At 40.3% G+C, this 16,406-nt stretch overlaps 1 protein-coding gene across 6 annotated transcripts in view; it reads left to right on the top strand.

The window, feature by feature from the left end:
* The window catches only part of KCNJ6 (potassium inwardly rectifying channel subfamily J member 6), a 192,532-nt gene extending 177,119 nt beyond the window's left edge, over window positions 1-15,413 (top strand). For all 6 annotated transcript variants that reach the window (XM_080376612.1, XM_080376616.1, XM_080376615.1 and 3 more), the window contains one exon: window positions 1,399-15,413. In XM_080376612.1, coding sequence (XP_080232738.1) covers window positions 1,399-1,724 — 326 coding nt within the window. In that variant the 3' untranslated portion in view covers window positions 1,725-15,413. The remainder of the gene's footprint in view (window positions 1-1,398) is intronic.
* Window positions 15,414-16,406: the final 993 nt, after the last annotated feature.

Here is a 16,406-nt window from a genome sequence, read left to right as displayed (position 1 = left end):
AGCTGGTAAATGTCTTTCTAAACCTAATGTTGTAAGTGAAAAATACAGAGTAGCAAGAAACAGCAGTTTTCACCCATCAGAAGCAAGCCACCTGAGCTCGGAGAGGAGGCTCGAGAGAATGAGGGCAGAATTACCTGGAGCAGTTTGCACAGCCCTGAAAAAAATAAAGCTACCAATGTTTGCTCTTCCTGAGACTCTCCATGTGACCTAATACGATGCCAGCAGTGCAGAGAAACAATGTGCATTTCTACAGACAGCCATTTGTGCGCCCAAAATTAAATATTCTTTTTAATTGCTTATGATTACCTTCTAAATAACTGATGTGTGGCAGGTTTGTCCAGGGGGGTATGTTACTGTGTTTACTAAGTATTCAACGTATACTGTTCAGCTGAAGTTTGCCTAGTAATATATAGCTAATAATGTGCAAATAATTAAAGGAACATTATCACATCCTCTCCATATATTTCCATTTTTTAGCAATATGGTTTTGTCTCTTAAATTCACTTCTCCTGACATTTTTCCTCATCATCCGGGTTCCCTCTTCCACTTCTGAGCATTAATATTTTATTGCAGTACTTCCCTGGGTTGTCTGTCTGAGATGGGGCAGGTTCTCCAAGTCACAGGTCCCTGCCATAGCCAAATGTTTCTTCACCCAGAGGATACTCCGGACTACTTTGAGCTCGGAACAACTGCCTGTCTCCATGCCTTTTAACAAAATATAGTATCTTACAGATCTCTTTGCCCTATAGCAACTCCCAGAGTGAAGTTCAGCAGACCCATGAAGGGAAGGTAACAAAGAAGTTAGTCCCAGCTATCTGGATTCAACACTGCACACTCCTGTCCTTCAGGAGTTTTGCTGACGTTTGTGTGTTGGCCACCAGCCCTAACCTCAAAGCAGCGTAACTGAAAGGTGGCTCCAGCCTTTAGGGGAGCCAAGTCAACCTATGGATCACAGGCTCAGGGGTCGACTCCAGCAGAGAAAAAGTTTTGTGTACGTTACTTAACCTGGGCAAGTGCTGAATGTGGTAGCGTAGGTTCGTTACACACCAGGGAACCAAAGGATGGCATGGTGCTAGTCCCATAGGCTCTCAATAAGCCATCTGAGACTTGCCAGCAGGTGAGTTACTTGTTGATGCAATACAGGAAGCATTTAAGAAATTTTAATCTTTGCTCACAGACCCACTACTTGTTATTATGTATATGCACAGAAGGAAAGGATGTCAAAGAGGTTACACACCATAAAATTGCTTTCTAAGCCCAACCTCATATGATGTCAAACCTAATTCTTTTCTGGCATGTGCCTTTTTACATATATTTGTCTTCATATATGAAAAAATAATTAAGGAATTGGGAAAGCAGTGGATCCTTACTACAGCAAATCTTCCTTCTCTGTTACAGGAATGACCTGCCAAGCTCGAAGTTCATACATTACGAGTGAGATCCTGTGGGGTTACCGTTTCACCCCTGTCCTCACTCTGGAGGATGGATTTTATGAAGTTGACTACAACAGTTTTCATGAAACGTATGAGACCAACACACCAGTTTACAGTGCCAAAGAGCTGGCAGAGATGGCCAGCCGAGCAGAACTGCCCCTAACATGGTCGGTTTCCAGCAAGCTGGACCAGCATGCTGAGCTGGAAACTGAAGAGGAAGAAAAGAATCAAGAAGACCAAAATGAAAGAAACGGTGATGTGGCCAACTTGGAGAATGAGTCCAAAGTGTAGAACCACTGGGGGCATAAGGGCCAGACCACCTCCTTTATCTTCTCTCTCTTTGCTCCCCTTTTCTTTCTCCAGCACACCTTTTTTTTTTTTTTTTTTTTTTTTTTTTTCCTTCTGTGTTATTCTTAATTCTGGGAAAATAAATACTCAAGATGCAAAATATCTACCTGCCCAATTTAAACTCAAGAGATTCACAGACTAAGCAAAGGCGTGGGTTAAAGCTGCAATACCCATTATCAATGGTGGAATCTCTATCCCCACCCTGGTAATGACTGCTGGCCTTCTCGGCACCTCTCCAAGTTCAGACCTCCAGGTTTATGCACATTAAAAAATCCCAAACACAACAACAACAACAAAACAAACCAACAAACAAACAAAAGCAATGGGTATATATATAAAGGATTTAGAAGGAAAGACTAATTAATGTTCATCGAAGTAATGGGCCTTGGCTCCAGTTTTTATGTGTTTCAGGACAGTTTCACGAACTGGGTGACACGCCTCTATGAAATGGGCCTTGCAGCTTTAAGATGAAGGTGAGCAGAGGGATCTGCAATCCAACACGATACTGTACATATGCCTTATGTAATTATTTTCTCTTTACATTTAGTAATAAATACCGCATGTACAAAAGTACTGTAGTAAAGAACTTCTAAATAATGTACACAGACGTGTAATTAATGTAGGTTTAGAAACAGAGTTCTAGAAATATCGGGATGCAAAAACTAACTACCCATCAAGTAGGCATTTCTCTTCAAATATTTGGAGTGTAATACTGATTATTTCCCCCCCTATATCTATGGCTCTTCTAGTGCATGACGTTTTCTTCAGTGTACCAGACTGGCAGCTATTTAGAGTACCTCACTGTTTGCCAAACAGATCGTTTCAATGACTCTAAAAAGCCATAAGTCTGGGAGAGGGCAGGGTAGATAAATTGTAACATAATTACTGATATACTGTGAAAATGTTTACAAATAAGGCAAACCATTCCTGGTTATTTTTTTGGCAGTTCAACCTAAAATTTAGGCTGTGGCAAACCAGAATTTCCTTTATACTCTTAATATAGCGAGCATGTTTCATGTGGAGGTATTATCCTTTATGTGCAATATCTAGGGAAACTTCTCCCTTCTCCCCAGCCAAACCATGGGATTTCAGCGTAGTAGTTTGTATACAAACAGCACAAGCCATTGGAAACCTGATGTCGCACCTTAGCAAGCAGATTTTAGCTACTCAGCTGGGAAAGAAACAGCTGGATTTCATCTGAACCCATAATAAATGAAATTCAATTGTTGACAGCACCAGTGCTTGGCCAGTCCTGCAGAGTCACGGGTGGTGCAACATCCCTGGGTACATCCTTCAGCAGGGTTCCTCAGATAAACACATGGTTCCTGCCACCCGTGCTCAGGAGAGTGGTTCCCTCATGATTTTCTTCACCATAGGTTAGCTCCTCGGCTGTTGTAAATCAGTGTAAATCCTGTACATTCTGACCTGACAACTTTAAAATAAACGAGGCAGTGATAATTTGCGTACCTTACATAGCAACATTCACGTGAGTAGGGGGAGTTGATGTGTCACAGTTCCATGGACATGCTCTGTAAGGGGCTGCTCAGATGGTGTGGCATTGTGCAGGGCTAAGGACCGCTCAGTCAAGCCCAACATGCATAAAATACTACCTGTTGAAAAAAGCATTGCTTTTGCTGGGCTGTCGCTCAGGCCCATCAAGAACTGCATTTCTGTCAGCGAAGGAGAAGAAGCTGCAGCCTTAATTTTGTTTTTTGATACCTGCCTGCTCTGGAAAGAAAGAATACACTGAAGAGAATCTGAAACTATTTTGTACAGAAACATTTACATTAAAATAGAAGAGAAAAAAAAATAACCTCAGGAGATACTTAGTGGGCAGGTGGAAAATTTGCACTGTGATATAGCTTTCACATTGAATTCACACCTATTTTCCATTTTTTTGGCTGAAACAGTTGCCCCTTGATAATTTTCACAGTGTGGCTAATCAGTGGGGGTTTCTGCAGGTCGCCCAGCTGTGATTCCTGCTGAGGCAGGCAGAGTAGGGTGGGGAAAGGGCTGCACACCAGGGACTGGTAGATCAGGCTGAACAGAAAGATGTTTTTTGTTTCAGCTCTAAACATTTTCCCTAAAAGGCTTTCACAAAGCAGCATGATGTAAGGAACGGTGCAGAATATGGATTTTTGTTCCCTTCACCTAGGATAGCCGATTCTGCCAACTTGGTAAAGGTTACTTAACACTTAACTTCTGTAAGATAGCGCTCATTTGGCTGCAGATCTTTCAAAGCTCGTTCTTCTGCCCCAGCATCAGCAGCTGCCCAGTGCTCCAGTTCATCCATCACAACCCACCCATCAGGTTACCCATGAAGGGTACTGAGCATTTTCAAGGAAGGGTGGCTCCACAGCTCCGCTGGAGGACAGAAGCCTTACAGCAGAGGAGCCAGGGGCAGCATGGCATCGGTAGCGACGAGCCGCCCGCACGTGTCAGTCCTAGCGAAAGGTGCATGAGCTGAAAGCAAAGCATTCCTCTGAGGATAAACCTGCTTTTTGCTCTTGTAATTTACTGGGCCACTCTAGAATTCATTGCTGCAGTTTAACAAAAGTTTGTGTTAATTAGAACAGCAGCTCAGGGCCCTTATTAAACCTTTTTTGTGTCCTTTAGCACAAAAAAATAGACTTTCCGCCACTGGGGCATGCGCATGTGTAAGCTATATTTTTGTGAATAGGGCACTTAAAGCTTAAGGTGTGTGTGTTCATCTCTTTCTCTCTCTCCCCCTGTATTTTATCGTCTTTGGTATTAATGTAGTATGGACTGTAAAGTTTATGAAATCTCATTTTTGTAACATAAGCTTTAAAAACAATAGAAGCCTCCAGAGCTTTCATTGGGGAAGCTTCACGTAAACTTTGTACTAGAATGTCCCTATCAAACACCTCTATTTTTCTACAATGATTGATTAAGCAGTTTAACAATGTATTTTGTGTCAATGATTTCAACTGAACTGGTAAAAAGACAATTAAGAATTGAATGCTGTTAATTAACAATGGATTTTCAAGCCGTATATACTGCGTGGTGTTTTCATTAACAGTAAATAACCTGGGAACTTCATCTCCTAATCCTAAAAATTATACTGTGAAATATCAGTGCCCTATAGGAATATTTTTGGCAAATCACATTAAAGGAACATGAATAATGCCACACTTCAATATAACTGACTACATCATTAAACAAGACCCATTACGTCTCTATATACTTCACTAATATATCTTGATGTCCTTTTCTTAGAGGATCTTGTGATTTCCAGGAGCAAAAGGATTTCCAGAGATACATGTGAGCTCTCAGTAATCTGCTGCAGCTCTCAGTTCCATGTCCAATGAACACAAATGCTGCAGAGGTGCTTTGTACAGACTTCATGCACAGCCTTGCACAGTCCTCTTTTGCTCCTTCTCACTTTTTTCCTTTCTTCTTTTTTTTAATAACACACTAATTGTTTCTCCTCCACCCAAGTTTCCAAACCAGATCTGTCAGGTGTTCATAACAGACACAGACATACTGCTTTAAACAAAGCAACACAAATTTATACTGGGCGAGAATTTAACCTTCGGCAAATACTCAGGCTTATCGTTTAGCAATAAATACCATCTTACCAGCATTAAAATGAATTTCAGAAATTATTTCAAAATAAACATGCAGAAATGCAAATGTTCTCTTAGATGTGTATAGCTGTTATGATCTAGATCTTTGTCCTACAAAACCATAGTCATCAGCATTGATGTGAGCCATCCCAACAAATTTAACTTCTGTGCTCAAAGTTGAATGTCTGCTTCTGTGAAGGTCCTTGCTGCAAGCGTGCAGGCACCTGCACCGTATGCGGTGAGGACTGCACAGCCCTGAGTCAGGGGACTGCACATCCCTTGCAAGGTGGAGGAAGGAGGTGGCGTGACAAACGAGGGTCCTCAGAAGGCAGCTGGGGCAAACCAGGTGGGACAAGGCACTGGCAAACACAAGAGGAAAACACTTGATGCCTGGTTTGAAGTTAACTTCAAGGCAGGGTCTGGCTTTAACTCCGGCGCACAGAGGTGCCCAGATCTGGGGTTGCCCATGTTCCTCTGCTGGAGTTAAAGGGGAAAATCAGGCCTTTCAAAACCAGGGAAGAAATCACTCTTCTCTTTTCAGCCACAGCACAGAAGTTTCCATTTTGCTCAGCTGCACAGTATTGGCCTACTTAGGAGAGGGAAGGTCTGGATTCAGTGCCCTCTTCAGCCCAGGGAGGCTCAAAGCTGCATCCCGCTTCTTTCAGGAAACTAGGCCTGCCATAACAGCAACAGCAGAACTTCAGCCCCTATGCCAAAGGCTGCCTGCCTCTCGAATTCTCCCGCCATCCCAAAGAAACTTTAAATCCTGTGTTTTTAACAGAAGAACGGAAAATTCTTCATTCCCTGGGTCCATAACAGCCTCCACCGTATAGACCAGGGTGCTCCCTGGCTAAATGGCAGACCTCAGGCTGGGAAAGGCGTGGTGCTCCAGTTTCTCACCTCCAAAGCCAGCATGGCCGGCAGCCAGCTGCTGTCTGCAGAGGGGCAGTGCCACGGCCCTGGCCTATGTTTCTGAGTGCAACCAGCTACCATGTCTCCTAGGGGGTCAAATCCCGCGAGGCCTGGGTCTGATGTGCCCTGGCCACCACCCACCAGCCCAGCCTTGCCCTGAGGTGGAGGGAAGCCATTTTACCTCACTCCCGCTTGGCTGTGAGATGGGTACGGCAGCGTGCAGCCCTGAGAGTGCACGGAGTTATGCCAGAATCCCGGCTGGTGGGAGGAAGGCGTATCTGGGCCTCCTGTCTTTTTATTTAATTAATTTAATTTAAGCAGGTGGTGAATTTATACTCCTTCCTCCAGTTATTTAATGTGGATGTGAATTAGAGGCTCAACACTGAAAACAAAATTTGTCTATATAGCAACCTCAGGTCAGGCACCTTGGGCAGCACATTTCCCTTAGCTGCTACCACCAGAGCTTCTGACTGTGAAACAAAAACTTTTCACCATAATGGTATTCTCTGTCCATCAAAACACCTTTCTTATCAGAATACCAGCCTCCTTAACAAGGCATGTTGCCTTACTCAGACACTTTTTAGGCTGTAAATCACACATAATAAAACAAGAACAACAGTTGGGTTCTCTTTCACTCTTGTTCCTTCAGCTGGTAAACTTGCTGTCTGGAAAGAGGTGCTTGGAAAGCAAGCATAAATTTGGGTTTCATGTTGTAAATCATTCTTAAAGACAAGACCTGAAAGCTGTTATTTATTATTCATATTAACTGATGATCTTTTATCCATCCTGAGTGAATTTTAAACTTCTAGGATTTGGCTTTTTGGAGGAAGGAGGGGTGCTGTTAGACATTCCAGGGCATGCTTCATTTTGTGCATTTAGTTCAAGCTTACTTCTACCAATTTCCATTTTTTCAAATCCTCTAGATTTCCAGAAATCATAAGCTAGTGGCAACCTCAGTGTAATGGTGTACTTGTTTTACCACTTGCCATTCTCCCATTTATTGCCTGGGTAGTGATGCTGTAACACAGTTTCACACAGACAGCACACAGACGTCATAACTAAGACAGTGTTTTAAAGAGAACTGTGTATCTTGCTATTTCATCTCAAGTGTGAAATCTGTTTTCTATTCCAAGAAAATTCACAAGTATAAACCACAGTTCTTTCCTCATCCTCCCTAACTTGTGTGTCATCCACACAGAATAAAAACTGAAGAGTTTCAAATAATACCAGCTGCTTTGAAGATTTTTTTCTCAGAGGGCAGGACTGGGGAGAGCCCTCCCCACTTTTTTTTTTTGTTGTTTTGTTTTATATCAAAGGCAGCAGCTCCAAACTCACAGCTGCAGCTCATGGACAGTCCTCTGGAAGCTACAGGCACCATCCTGCTACCAGCTTGCTCTGAAGTCTGTATCAGCCACTCTTCCAAGCCATAGAGTTGGTTTCCCTCAAATGATTATAGGCAGTCAATTGCACTCTTTTCTGGAAGGTTTGAACTGGAAGAACTGGTGGAGAACTGTTACCCCACCATACTTTCCTCCACATGTTTTTCACAGTCTGTTGGACTGGAGTCCTCTGGACTTCTTCCAGCTCAGGAAAGGAGGTTGCCTGGCACATGAGCACCAATCCTCGCAGCCACCCTCACTGCCTGCTTCCCCATCATCGTGACCGAGAGGACCCAAATTTCTCACTGAAATATCCATCCCAAAGGATGTGTGATGTGGTGCTTGGGATGGCACCATTCTAGCTCAGAAAGGATGGCAATGCAACGTATAGTGTTCGATACAGCTCACGCACACAGCACTTCGTACACAACCTTCTGCTGAGCTGAGGAAACAGAGCTGGAGCACCGCACCACTAGCAGAGCTCTTTAGATGCCTAAGAAATCTTCCCAAGAATGTAACTCTAATCAAATTAAACTCTAAATAAAAAGGACCTTCTCTAAAAAAAAGGTTATGATAACTTAACGAGAAATCTCTAATCTGAAAATACCAGTAAGATTGGTGGTGGGGAACCCAAACTGCTACACTTTGAAGTCATTATAATGAATCTTGTTCAGATGGTGATAGAATTATTTCCTTTTCACGGCAACATTTTTGGTTTAGATAGATGGGATGCTAGAGCTAACCTCCTAAATCTCTGCTTGTCATTTTCAGAAAGGCTGAACATTTACCAGCTCTTACCAACATCAAGAGGAATCAGGAGGCATTTCTGTGAAGAGAGACCATCTGTTCAGATGACTATGTAAGAACTTTGTGCTGCCTTTTGCTCCTGCTTTTAGGCTCCCTGGGAGGTGATGGAGCCAGGAGAGGTCTCCACTTCACTGAAATGCCATCCACACCAAATACATCCTAAAGTCCTAAAGAAACCACACGTGCTGCAGTAGGTTTTAGGCACACATAGCTTCTGCAGGAAAAAATGGAAGACATCACTTAGCAGAGAAAAACAGCAATCCTCATTTCTAATAAACTCAGTACTTAAAACATGGGAAGACAAGATAATGCACTTTCTAATCAAAAGGCAAAATGGTTCATAGCAAATACAAAAGATCCCTGAAAAAAAGAAAGGAAGAAAAAAAACCAAGTGCAAAGTCCACAGATGAAACCCAACAATGTTGGCCAACAGGCATTGCCACGGGTATCAAGAGTTCAAAGCTAAGCCAAGCTACTGGCCATTTTTTACTTTTTATACACAAGTACCATTTCTTTGACATGCACAGAATTACTGTTAATAAATATATTAAAGCACAGTGTGATGAAAACTATTGCTTAAAAATGTTGGCTAGCCAAATCATCAAAATCAAATCTGTATAATGAGAAGAGACAAGGGAGAAAATTAATCACTTAAACCCCATTCAGCACTTCTCCCCCCTTGTGAAATGCATTCAAGTAATACCAACAAGAGATGGCATTGGTATTAAACTTCTTGAATTCAAAAGAAAGAGGAAAATGTTCAATGCACAAAAAACATTGTCCCTTTTCAAGACCCCATCTTTAGGGGGTTTTGCCACCATCTACATAACAAGGAAGGAACTAGCTGTATGCTAGTTAGTACCTACAGTAATGAGTGTAGAAAAGCTTTTATCCCTTTAGAGGCACAAATTCAAAATCAACTTCAAGAAAAATCACAAGATCATCTAATATGATAACTAATGCATATAAAGGGAGTTAAGGTTCTGCTTAGCCTCATTTCCCAGAGAAGAAACAGCAGAACAGAAACAGAAAAAGAAATTTTCTTTTTTCATTTTTCAACACAGAAATTTTCCTGGAAATTGGCAAAGATGTGGCTTTATTTAATAACTTTAGATAACAATTTTTTTTCTCTATAAATGACAGTGTTTGTTCTCTCTTCATGTCAACAAACACTCTAATTTGCTAAAAAACTGCATGGCCATGAAAATATGACCTTTCAAAAGTAATTCCAGTTCTGTAAAGAAATAATTTATTTTAGGTCTTCAGCTATTAATTATTGAGTAATCTGTGGATTTGTACTGATAATTAGAACAAGATTAATATAGCTAACTGCTTCAGAGAAAAAAATCACAAAAATTAAAATTTGTTACTTTATAAATCATAAGGAAATAATCCATTCACAGATTTTTTTCCCTTCACATTTCCACAATAAAGTAATGAAGTATTTTGATATTAGAACAAAATGTTTTGTTCAGCTGGAGACTTTCTTGAAGGAGGTTGAAAAATACATATTTGCTCATCTTTGCAATGAACAAATTCATACCAGCAAATTAAAGTCTGTTTACCTACTATAAAAATGAATAGGTATTAATACTTTTTTTAATAAAACACACTGCTGGAGGTATCTAGTGCTGAAGAATTCTGCCACGAAGCTCACCCTTACAATATGAGTCAGTCATTTCCATTACTCTGGTTACAGCTAAAATTAAACACTTCCCAATATGATATTCTGTACATTTTCACAAAAATGGACTTGTGAAGGCTTTGGACCAAAATATCAAGGACCCACCTGGGATCTGGGAATTGTAGGCTCAACTTCCTGCCATAACTGACTCATAAAAGAATTTTTAATCTTAGATCATCTTAAATACAGAGCTGCAAAATCTCAAGGCAGATCTTCTTCCTCCCCTGGCAGTTTCTACCCACCAGGTTACAAATTATCAGTCAGCTTGTTGCAATCTCTGAAGAAGTATCCAGGAAAAAAGGAAAAAAATAATATTGGGTCTAAGTTGAAAAATTCTGGTCAAATCTACTATAAAATTCACAGTGAGATACAAAGACTCTCTCAAGGCACTGGCTGAAACTGGAGCTGTACCTCTAAAGACTGAAAGGCAATATAGTCTGTCCTGGTTTACCTGGAGTGAGTGGATAGCCATTTAAAAATGAATAATTAAAAAAATGATCAAAGCTGACAGCCTGTGAGCAGCAGGAGAAGGGGGAAGGGTTACATGAGCATGGGGATGGAAATGCTGGAGTGTTCCAGCAACGCCCACTCCGAGTCGCATCTGAAACACCAAAGAAACACTGGCTGCTTTTTTCCTGCATTGTGGCTGTCCCACAGTGGAAAAATTCCATTGCAGGACAAAAAAAGGGGGGGGGAAGGAAAAAGGGGGGAGGGGGCGAGAAAAGAAAGAAAAAAGGAAAAACAGGAGAAAAAGAAAAAAGGGGGGAAGGGAAAAAGAAGAAAAAAGGGAAAAGGAAAAAGAATAAAGGAAACAAGGAAAAAAGGAAACAAGGGGAAAAGGAACAAAAGGGGTGGGTTTTGACAATTCATGTATGTAGTAGCAAATAATCTACACTTTTCTTGGAAGCCCTGGATAGAGCCCTTAAAACAAGGAACATTTTCCTCTCAGACTGCTGGCCCTCCGGTCATCTGTGCTGCAGGCGGCCAGCTGGTAACAAGCCCTCAGCACTGCCCTCCTCAGCATTTTCCATGTGCCACAGAATGAACCTCACATGGGTGCAGTGAGGACAAAGGCAAACATCTTTAAAATTATGTGCCCCAAAATCTTCGTGGTACGGATCAACAAGGGCCACTTGACACAAAAAAAAAAAGCCACCTAAAATCACTTTTCTGTTGTTTATATGGTCATTTTGCAAAAATTCACTATGAAAGTTAATTTTGAATATCAAAATGTTGAGTAATTTAACTGCTAAACAAATGACAGTATCTTAAATGTCTGGGTCAGTATTTTAAGTTCCCTGTAAGTTGTATCATATTTTAATATCACTAAAGGCTAGAGTCAGAGTCTGAGAGGCAATTACTACCATCTTTTCTTGCATTTAATCCATAATCCAGCAAAGGGACAAACAGAAATTAAAGCAACTACTTCAGATAAACATGAATTAAGATTTTGAGTTTATCAGTAGTCACAAATTCCAAATTTTTCAAAGCCTGAAGTCTGCTATATCATTCCCAGTAGAGTAAGAAATAATGATGTAGTCAGATATCAAATACCTTTTGTCTGTATTTCTGCATAAATCTCAGAAGCTGAATATTAACACCATTAGGTTAGCAAATTAGGAAATTGTATCTATCCTAAAATACTGACATCTAAGTTTTTGATGAAATTAGTAAAACTGCACATGCACATACACAAATCATCTTAGCCAGTAAATAAGCAGGAATCAGAAAAAAAACTTTTGTGGAAGATGCAGTTACCTACTTGGTGTCATAGCAGTGTCTATGTATCATTATTCTGTCAGATAAGAGAAGATACAAGGCAGGTAAGCAAAAACAATCATTTTGTTATTAACCTACCTTTGCATGCTTTTGTCTTTCCCTAGAAATAATTTCAAAACATCTGTGAATGAGTAAGGGTGAAAGCATATTTATGAAGAAAGCACAAGAAAATCGGGTATTTAGAGAACTGAATTTCTAAATAAAATATATATGAAAGTGCTGTTCTAGGAAAATTAGGGATATTAATAAATAAATCCTTTCCTCTGGAACAATAAACAGCTTTGGACACTGTCTTGATTTAATTTGATTACGCTTAACCCACTGAAACGCCAGTGTGCTATTAGCAGGAGGGATGGCTATAGGTGAGAGCTGAGAGTGAAAATCTGATTTCCTTAGTTCATAGCCTAGAGTTCAGGCTCCTTTTTTTAGATCTTTGATTTTCCAGAGAATTTCTTACACAATTCCAGGTCCCAGGGGAAAAATTCACACATGTGTTTTGAAAACAATTTTTCACTGGATTTTGATTCATTGCAGTATTAATTAAACTTGGCATGAGTATGACTGGAGCTGGATTTCTTCCCATACCACAGACCAACAAGTGGCTCTGTGAGCCTACGTTCACCCACAGGTGGGGTACCTACAAGGCTCCACATTTTGAGAAATGATGGATGCTGCAGCAGGTGTGGGTGAACAAGAACCTCATTGCAGCCTCAGGTCTAGAAGTGGGACACAACTTTCATTGACTTACGGTCTACCCACCTCAGCCAAAGGCAAGCTACATTCCTCGTCGGTATGTTGCATTTCACTCTTGGTTGATCTGGCAGTTGTTTTATCATAAAATTAGCAAAATGTTATCTGACTTATCATGTCCAGGTTGCCTGCAAACTCACTGTCATCTGTCCTGCAAATGCTAGCGGTGCACGTGGCTTGAACACAGGCTGCATGGCTCCAGAGGTCTCCAAGGGTTTGTTGCTGTGGGCACCTTGCTGGGACTTGAACTAGCCAGTTCAAAGCTGCTGCAACACATGTAGGCGTACATCAGTCACTGCTTTTATGGCACTACAGGAATATGCACCAACATTAGCCCGAAAACAGGATATCTGGTCACAGAAATCATCTGTTAGGAATCTACATGCGGTCAAAACTGATGAGGTTTGTGTATTGTGCTGCCAGGTCACATTTCTTCTATAAACATAGCTCTGCACCGTTAACCATTACAGGGTTAGACCATTTCACATAAACACTGATTATTTGCTGAAAGAAAAGCAGAAAGGGAGAAAGAAAGGGACAAAAAAAAGTGTCAGTCTCACGTACAACACTAAAATTACCTTCTAGTAGATGAGATACAACCTCTTTCCATTGGTGCTTTTTAAATTATCCAATATTACAAACTTCAGTCTTTAAAAAGGTTAAAAAATATGAGATTATCTTAACAGGCATAATATTTTAAAAGATATAATACTTTTAGTCAGTCCTGTGCTCCTAAATTGGCAAGATGGCTATGAAAGATCAGCCTCCAAGCACTGTCCTAGGAAGAGCTTCATTATTGCTACTAGGACACTTGAAATTTAATAATGCTTCGTTAGGTTATAGGACAATAGGATAAAGATATTTTCTACAGCTCATATGTCTATGGAGTTATGCTTTGATTTAAACGGGAAAAACAGCTAATAAATTGTACATACAAAATTTTAAATAATGAGTTTTGGTGGGTAACGATCTCCATCTCTAAGACATTTTGAAATTGCTTTTCAACTGTTACAGGTAGCACTTTCTCACATTATATCGAAGTGTATTTTCCTTTATACTTTCCCTAAATGTTGCAACACTAGATTGTCACATAATGTACTAAAATCAGATTTCAAATGAACAGATATTTCTTTAAATGTGCTTTATACTTAAGCGAATTTTAATTTACCAGAACTCAGTTCTCTCAGGGAGAACTCGGCTTTCCATTCTGTACCCCATCCCTTGCCTCATCAGCCATTTTGCTATACTAAATCCCGGCCACCCATTGCACCACATCCCAAGGCAAATTTCTGCTTCTCATTGCTCAAGTTCTTTAGAATTTGCTTATTCTGAAAAGCCCATAAGAATTAACTCTAACTCAACCTTGTTCGATCATTATTTGGAGAGTGGAATAGACTGAATCAAATTAAAGCCATTTACATTTTGAGTGCCATAAACTGATTCTGTGCAATCAAACTAATCCACTTCAAATTATACTATTAGCTAATTTAGATTGACGTCCTAAGTAGACAAGTCTCAACTATAAAGCTAGAGACAACAGATAAATATAAAGAGAAAAAGAAGCGATGCAGTATTATTTTCAAGTTGGATAAGGCTTCATTATCAGTGAACATGTGGACTAACAAGTATTAAGGTTTTTGTAATTGTCACCAAAAAAAAAATAGAAGCTACCAAGAGGAAAATTAAAGCTATTACTATTATGTATTAAAGCTGTTACTATTTATGAAAAGGTATTCTCAAATTCAAAAGGGAAACACAAGGAAGATGAGAAGACTTGATAATTTACACTTAAATTTATAATATAGAAAATTGCATTTTAAATTTAAATTTTATTTAAATTTTTGGGCCCATAAGTCTGAGTTTTAGCAAAGTTGACCCTAGGGACAGACAAGGCAGGACCGAAGCACAGAGGTAGATTGCAGAGTTTTCCACACAGGTGGCTGCTAGTCTTTTGTCTAAAGACAGGATGGGACAGAAATGGGGATGGACAGAGAGAAGAGAAGGGGCCCAAGAGACCCAATAATCTCCCACAGCAAATTCTGGAGGGACTGAGGTATACGCTTGTAGAAATGCTGAAGAAGCACCTCTAGATGGCCGAACTCTAGGAGATCCCACGCAAGAAAGCTAGTGGGAGGCAACAGCGATTTGGTGTTTAAAAGGCCACAAGGTGCCTCCAACGCAAAGGCTGGAGGCAGATGGAGCGCTCTTCCCACATTGGCTTGCAAAGCTGCCGCCCCACATCCCTGCCAGGGAGAGCCAGGGTGGGACAAGGGACAGCACGGAAAGAGAAAGATGACAGTGACTACGAACAGTGCACTCAGTGAGTAAAGAGATGAACAGGAGGAGGAAGATGGGCAAGATCACTAATGCTGTGATAAAATGTAAAAAAGATTAGGGAGAAATAGGTGAAGATGGAATAAAAATGTGCCGGAGAGATCAGACACGGGAACACTTCCGAGGGCAAGGGGAAGAGAACAAAAGAAAAGGTCCTTTTACCTTTCCTGTTTCTTCTGTTCCCCAAAGTTCTAGCTGGTTTTCACCTTTTTGCAAATATTTGGTTCATGTTTGCTTTCCATATGACAGGGGAGTGGACTTCAAACTACTTGATAGGATTATATCCCCTCTAAACTGAACATTCAGATTGAATGATTGGATTCAAACTATTTTTGATAAAAATCATGAAAAGTAGGTAATGTACCAAAATGAATGGAGAAAAAAAAAAAAAAAAAAAAAAAAACAAAAAAAAAAAAACCCAAAAAAACCCCACCCAATCCTGGGAATTTGAATCATTAAAATGCACAACTCCCACACCTGACTTCTAATACTCATTTTTCCTTAACTTAGTGAATAGCTAAAAATCAGGTTCTATGATTTTATTTTGTTATGGAATCAAAGAAGAGAAACAGCACTATCCATGATTCAGTTATCTGCTGGTTTTAAAGAACTGAGTACACTCAGATACAGTTTTATATGATGTCAGTAGATTATTACTCCTTTCATGCCAAATTTTATGTCACATTAGATAACTTCTGTAAAAGAACCAAGGATAGCAAAAAATTATGTAACTCTTCAAAAAAAAAATCTTGCATAAAACTAAGGGAAAAGTTGCTGCTATACAAACAAACTATATGCCTACACCCTGCAAACCACATGCATGTTTCATTAGCGTAACATGCAGAAATAATGTTGCTTGTGTTTTGCTAAAATAGCCTGGAGGAATAACAAGACTAACATTCTGATCATTTTAATTTTAATTCAGGGGGGGGGGTTCTGTAAGAATTGAAGGTATTGTGACACCAATTTAGGAAATTTTGTCTTTAAGCACAGGCACAGAGCTGTGCGCTTAAGGTCATGGGCGTGCACAAATACCTTTCCCAAATTAGAGTCTATGAACATTATGAAAGCCACTCAGCACACTGTGGAATAATCTTAAAACAATTTGGTTTTGTAAATGACACATAACTGAATTCCATTTAACACGGTGGGCTGCAAAGCTGTTTCACTTACTCCGCACAGAACATTAACCAGGGCATTATTATTGTTACCAGTCTTACTCCAGAGCCACGCTCAGCCTGCTGCCTGCATGGAGCAATTTGCTGCCCAAGAGGTCAGCGAGGGGAGCCACGTCTCCCTCCAAGTGAGGGATGCTCTTATGCAACAACCAGTAGCCATCAGCAGAGCTGGCTGAAATCTTTCCAGGCAGATTTGCTTCATTTGGAACTGGAAA

The sequence above is a fragment of the Falco punctatus genome, assembly GCF_963210335.1.
Source record: "Falco punctatus genome assembly, chromosome: 2".
Lineage (NCBI taxonomy): Eukaryota > Metazoa > Chordata > Aves > Falconiformes > Falconidae > Falco > Falco punctatus.
The sequence above is the reverse complement of the archived record's forward strand: the minus strand, read 5'-3'. Positions and strand labels throughout refer to the sequence as shown.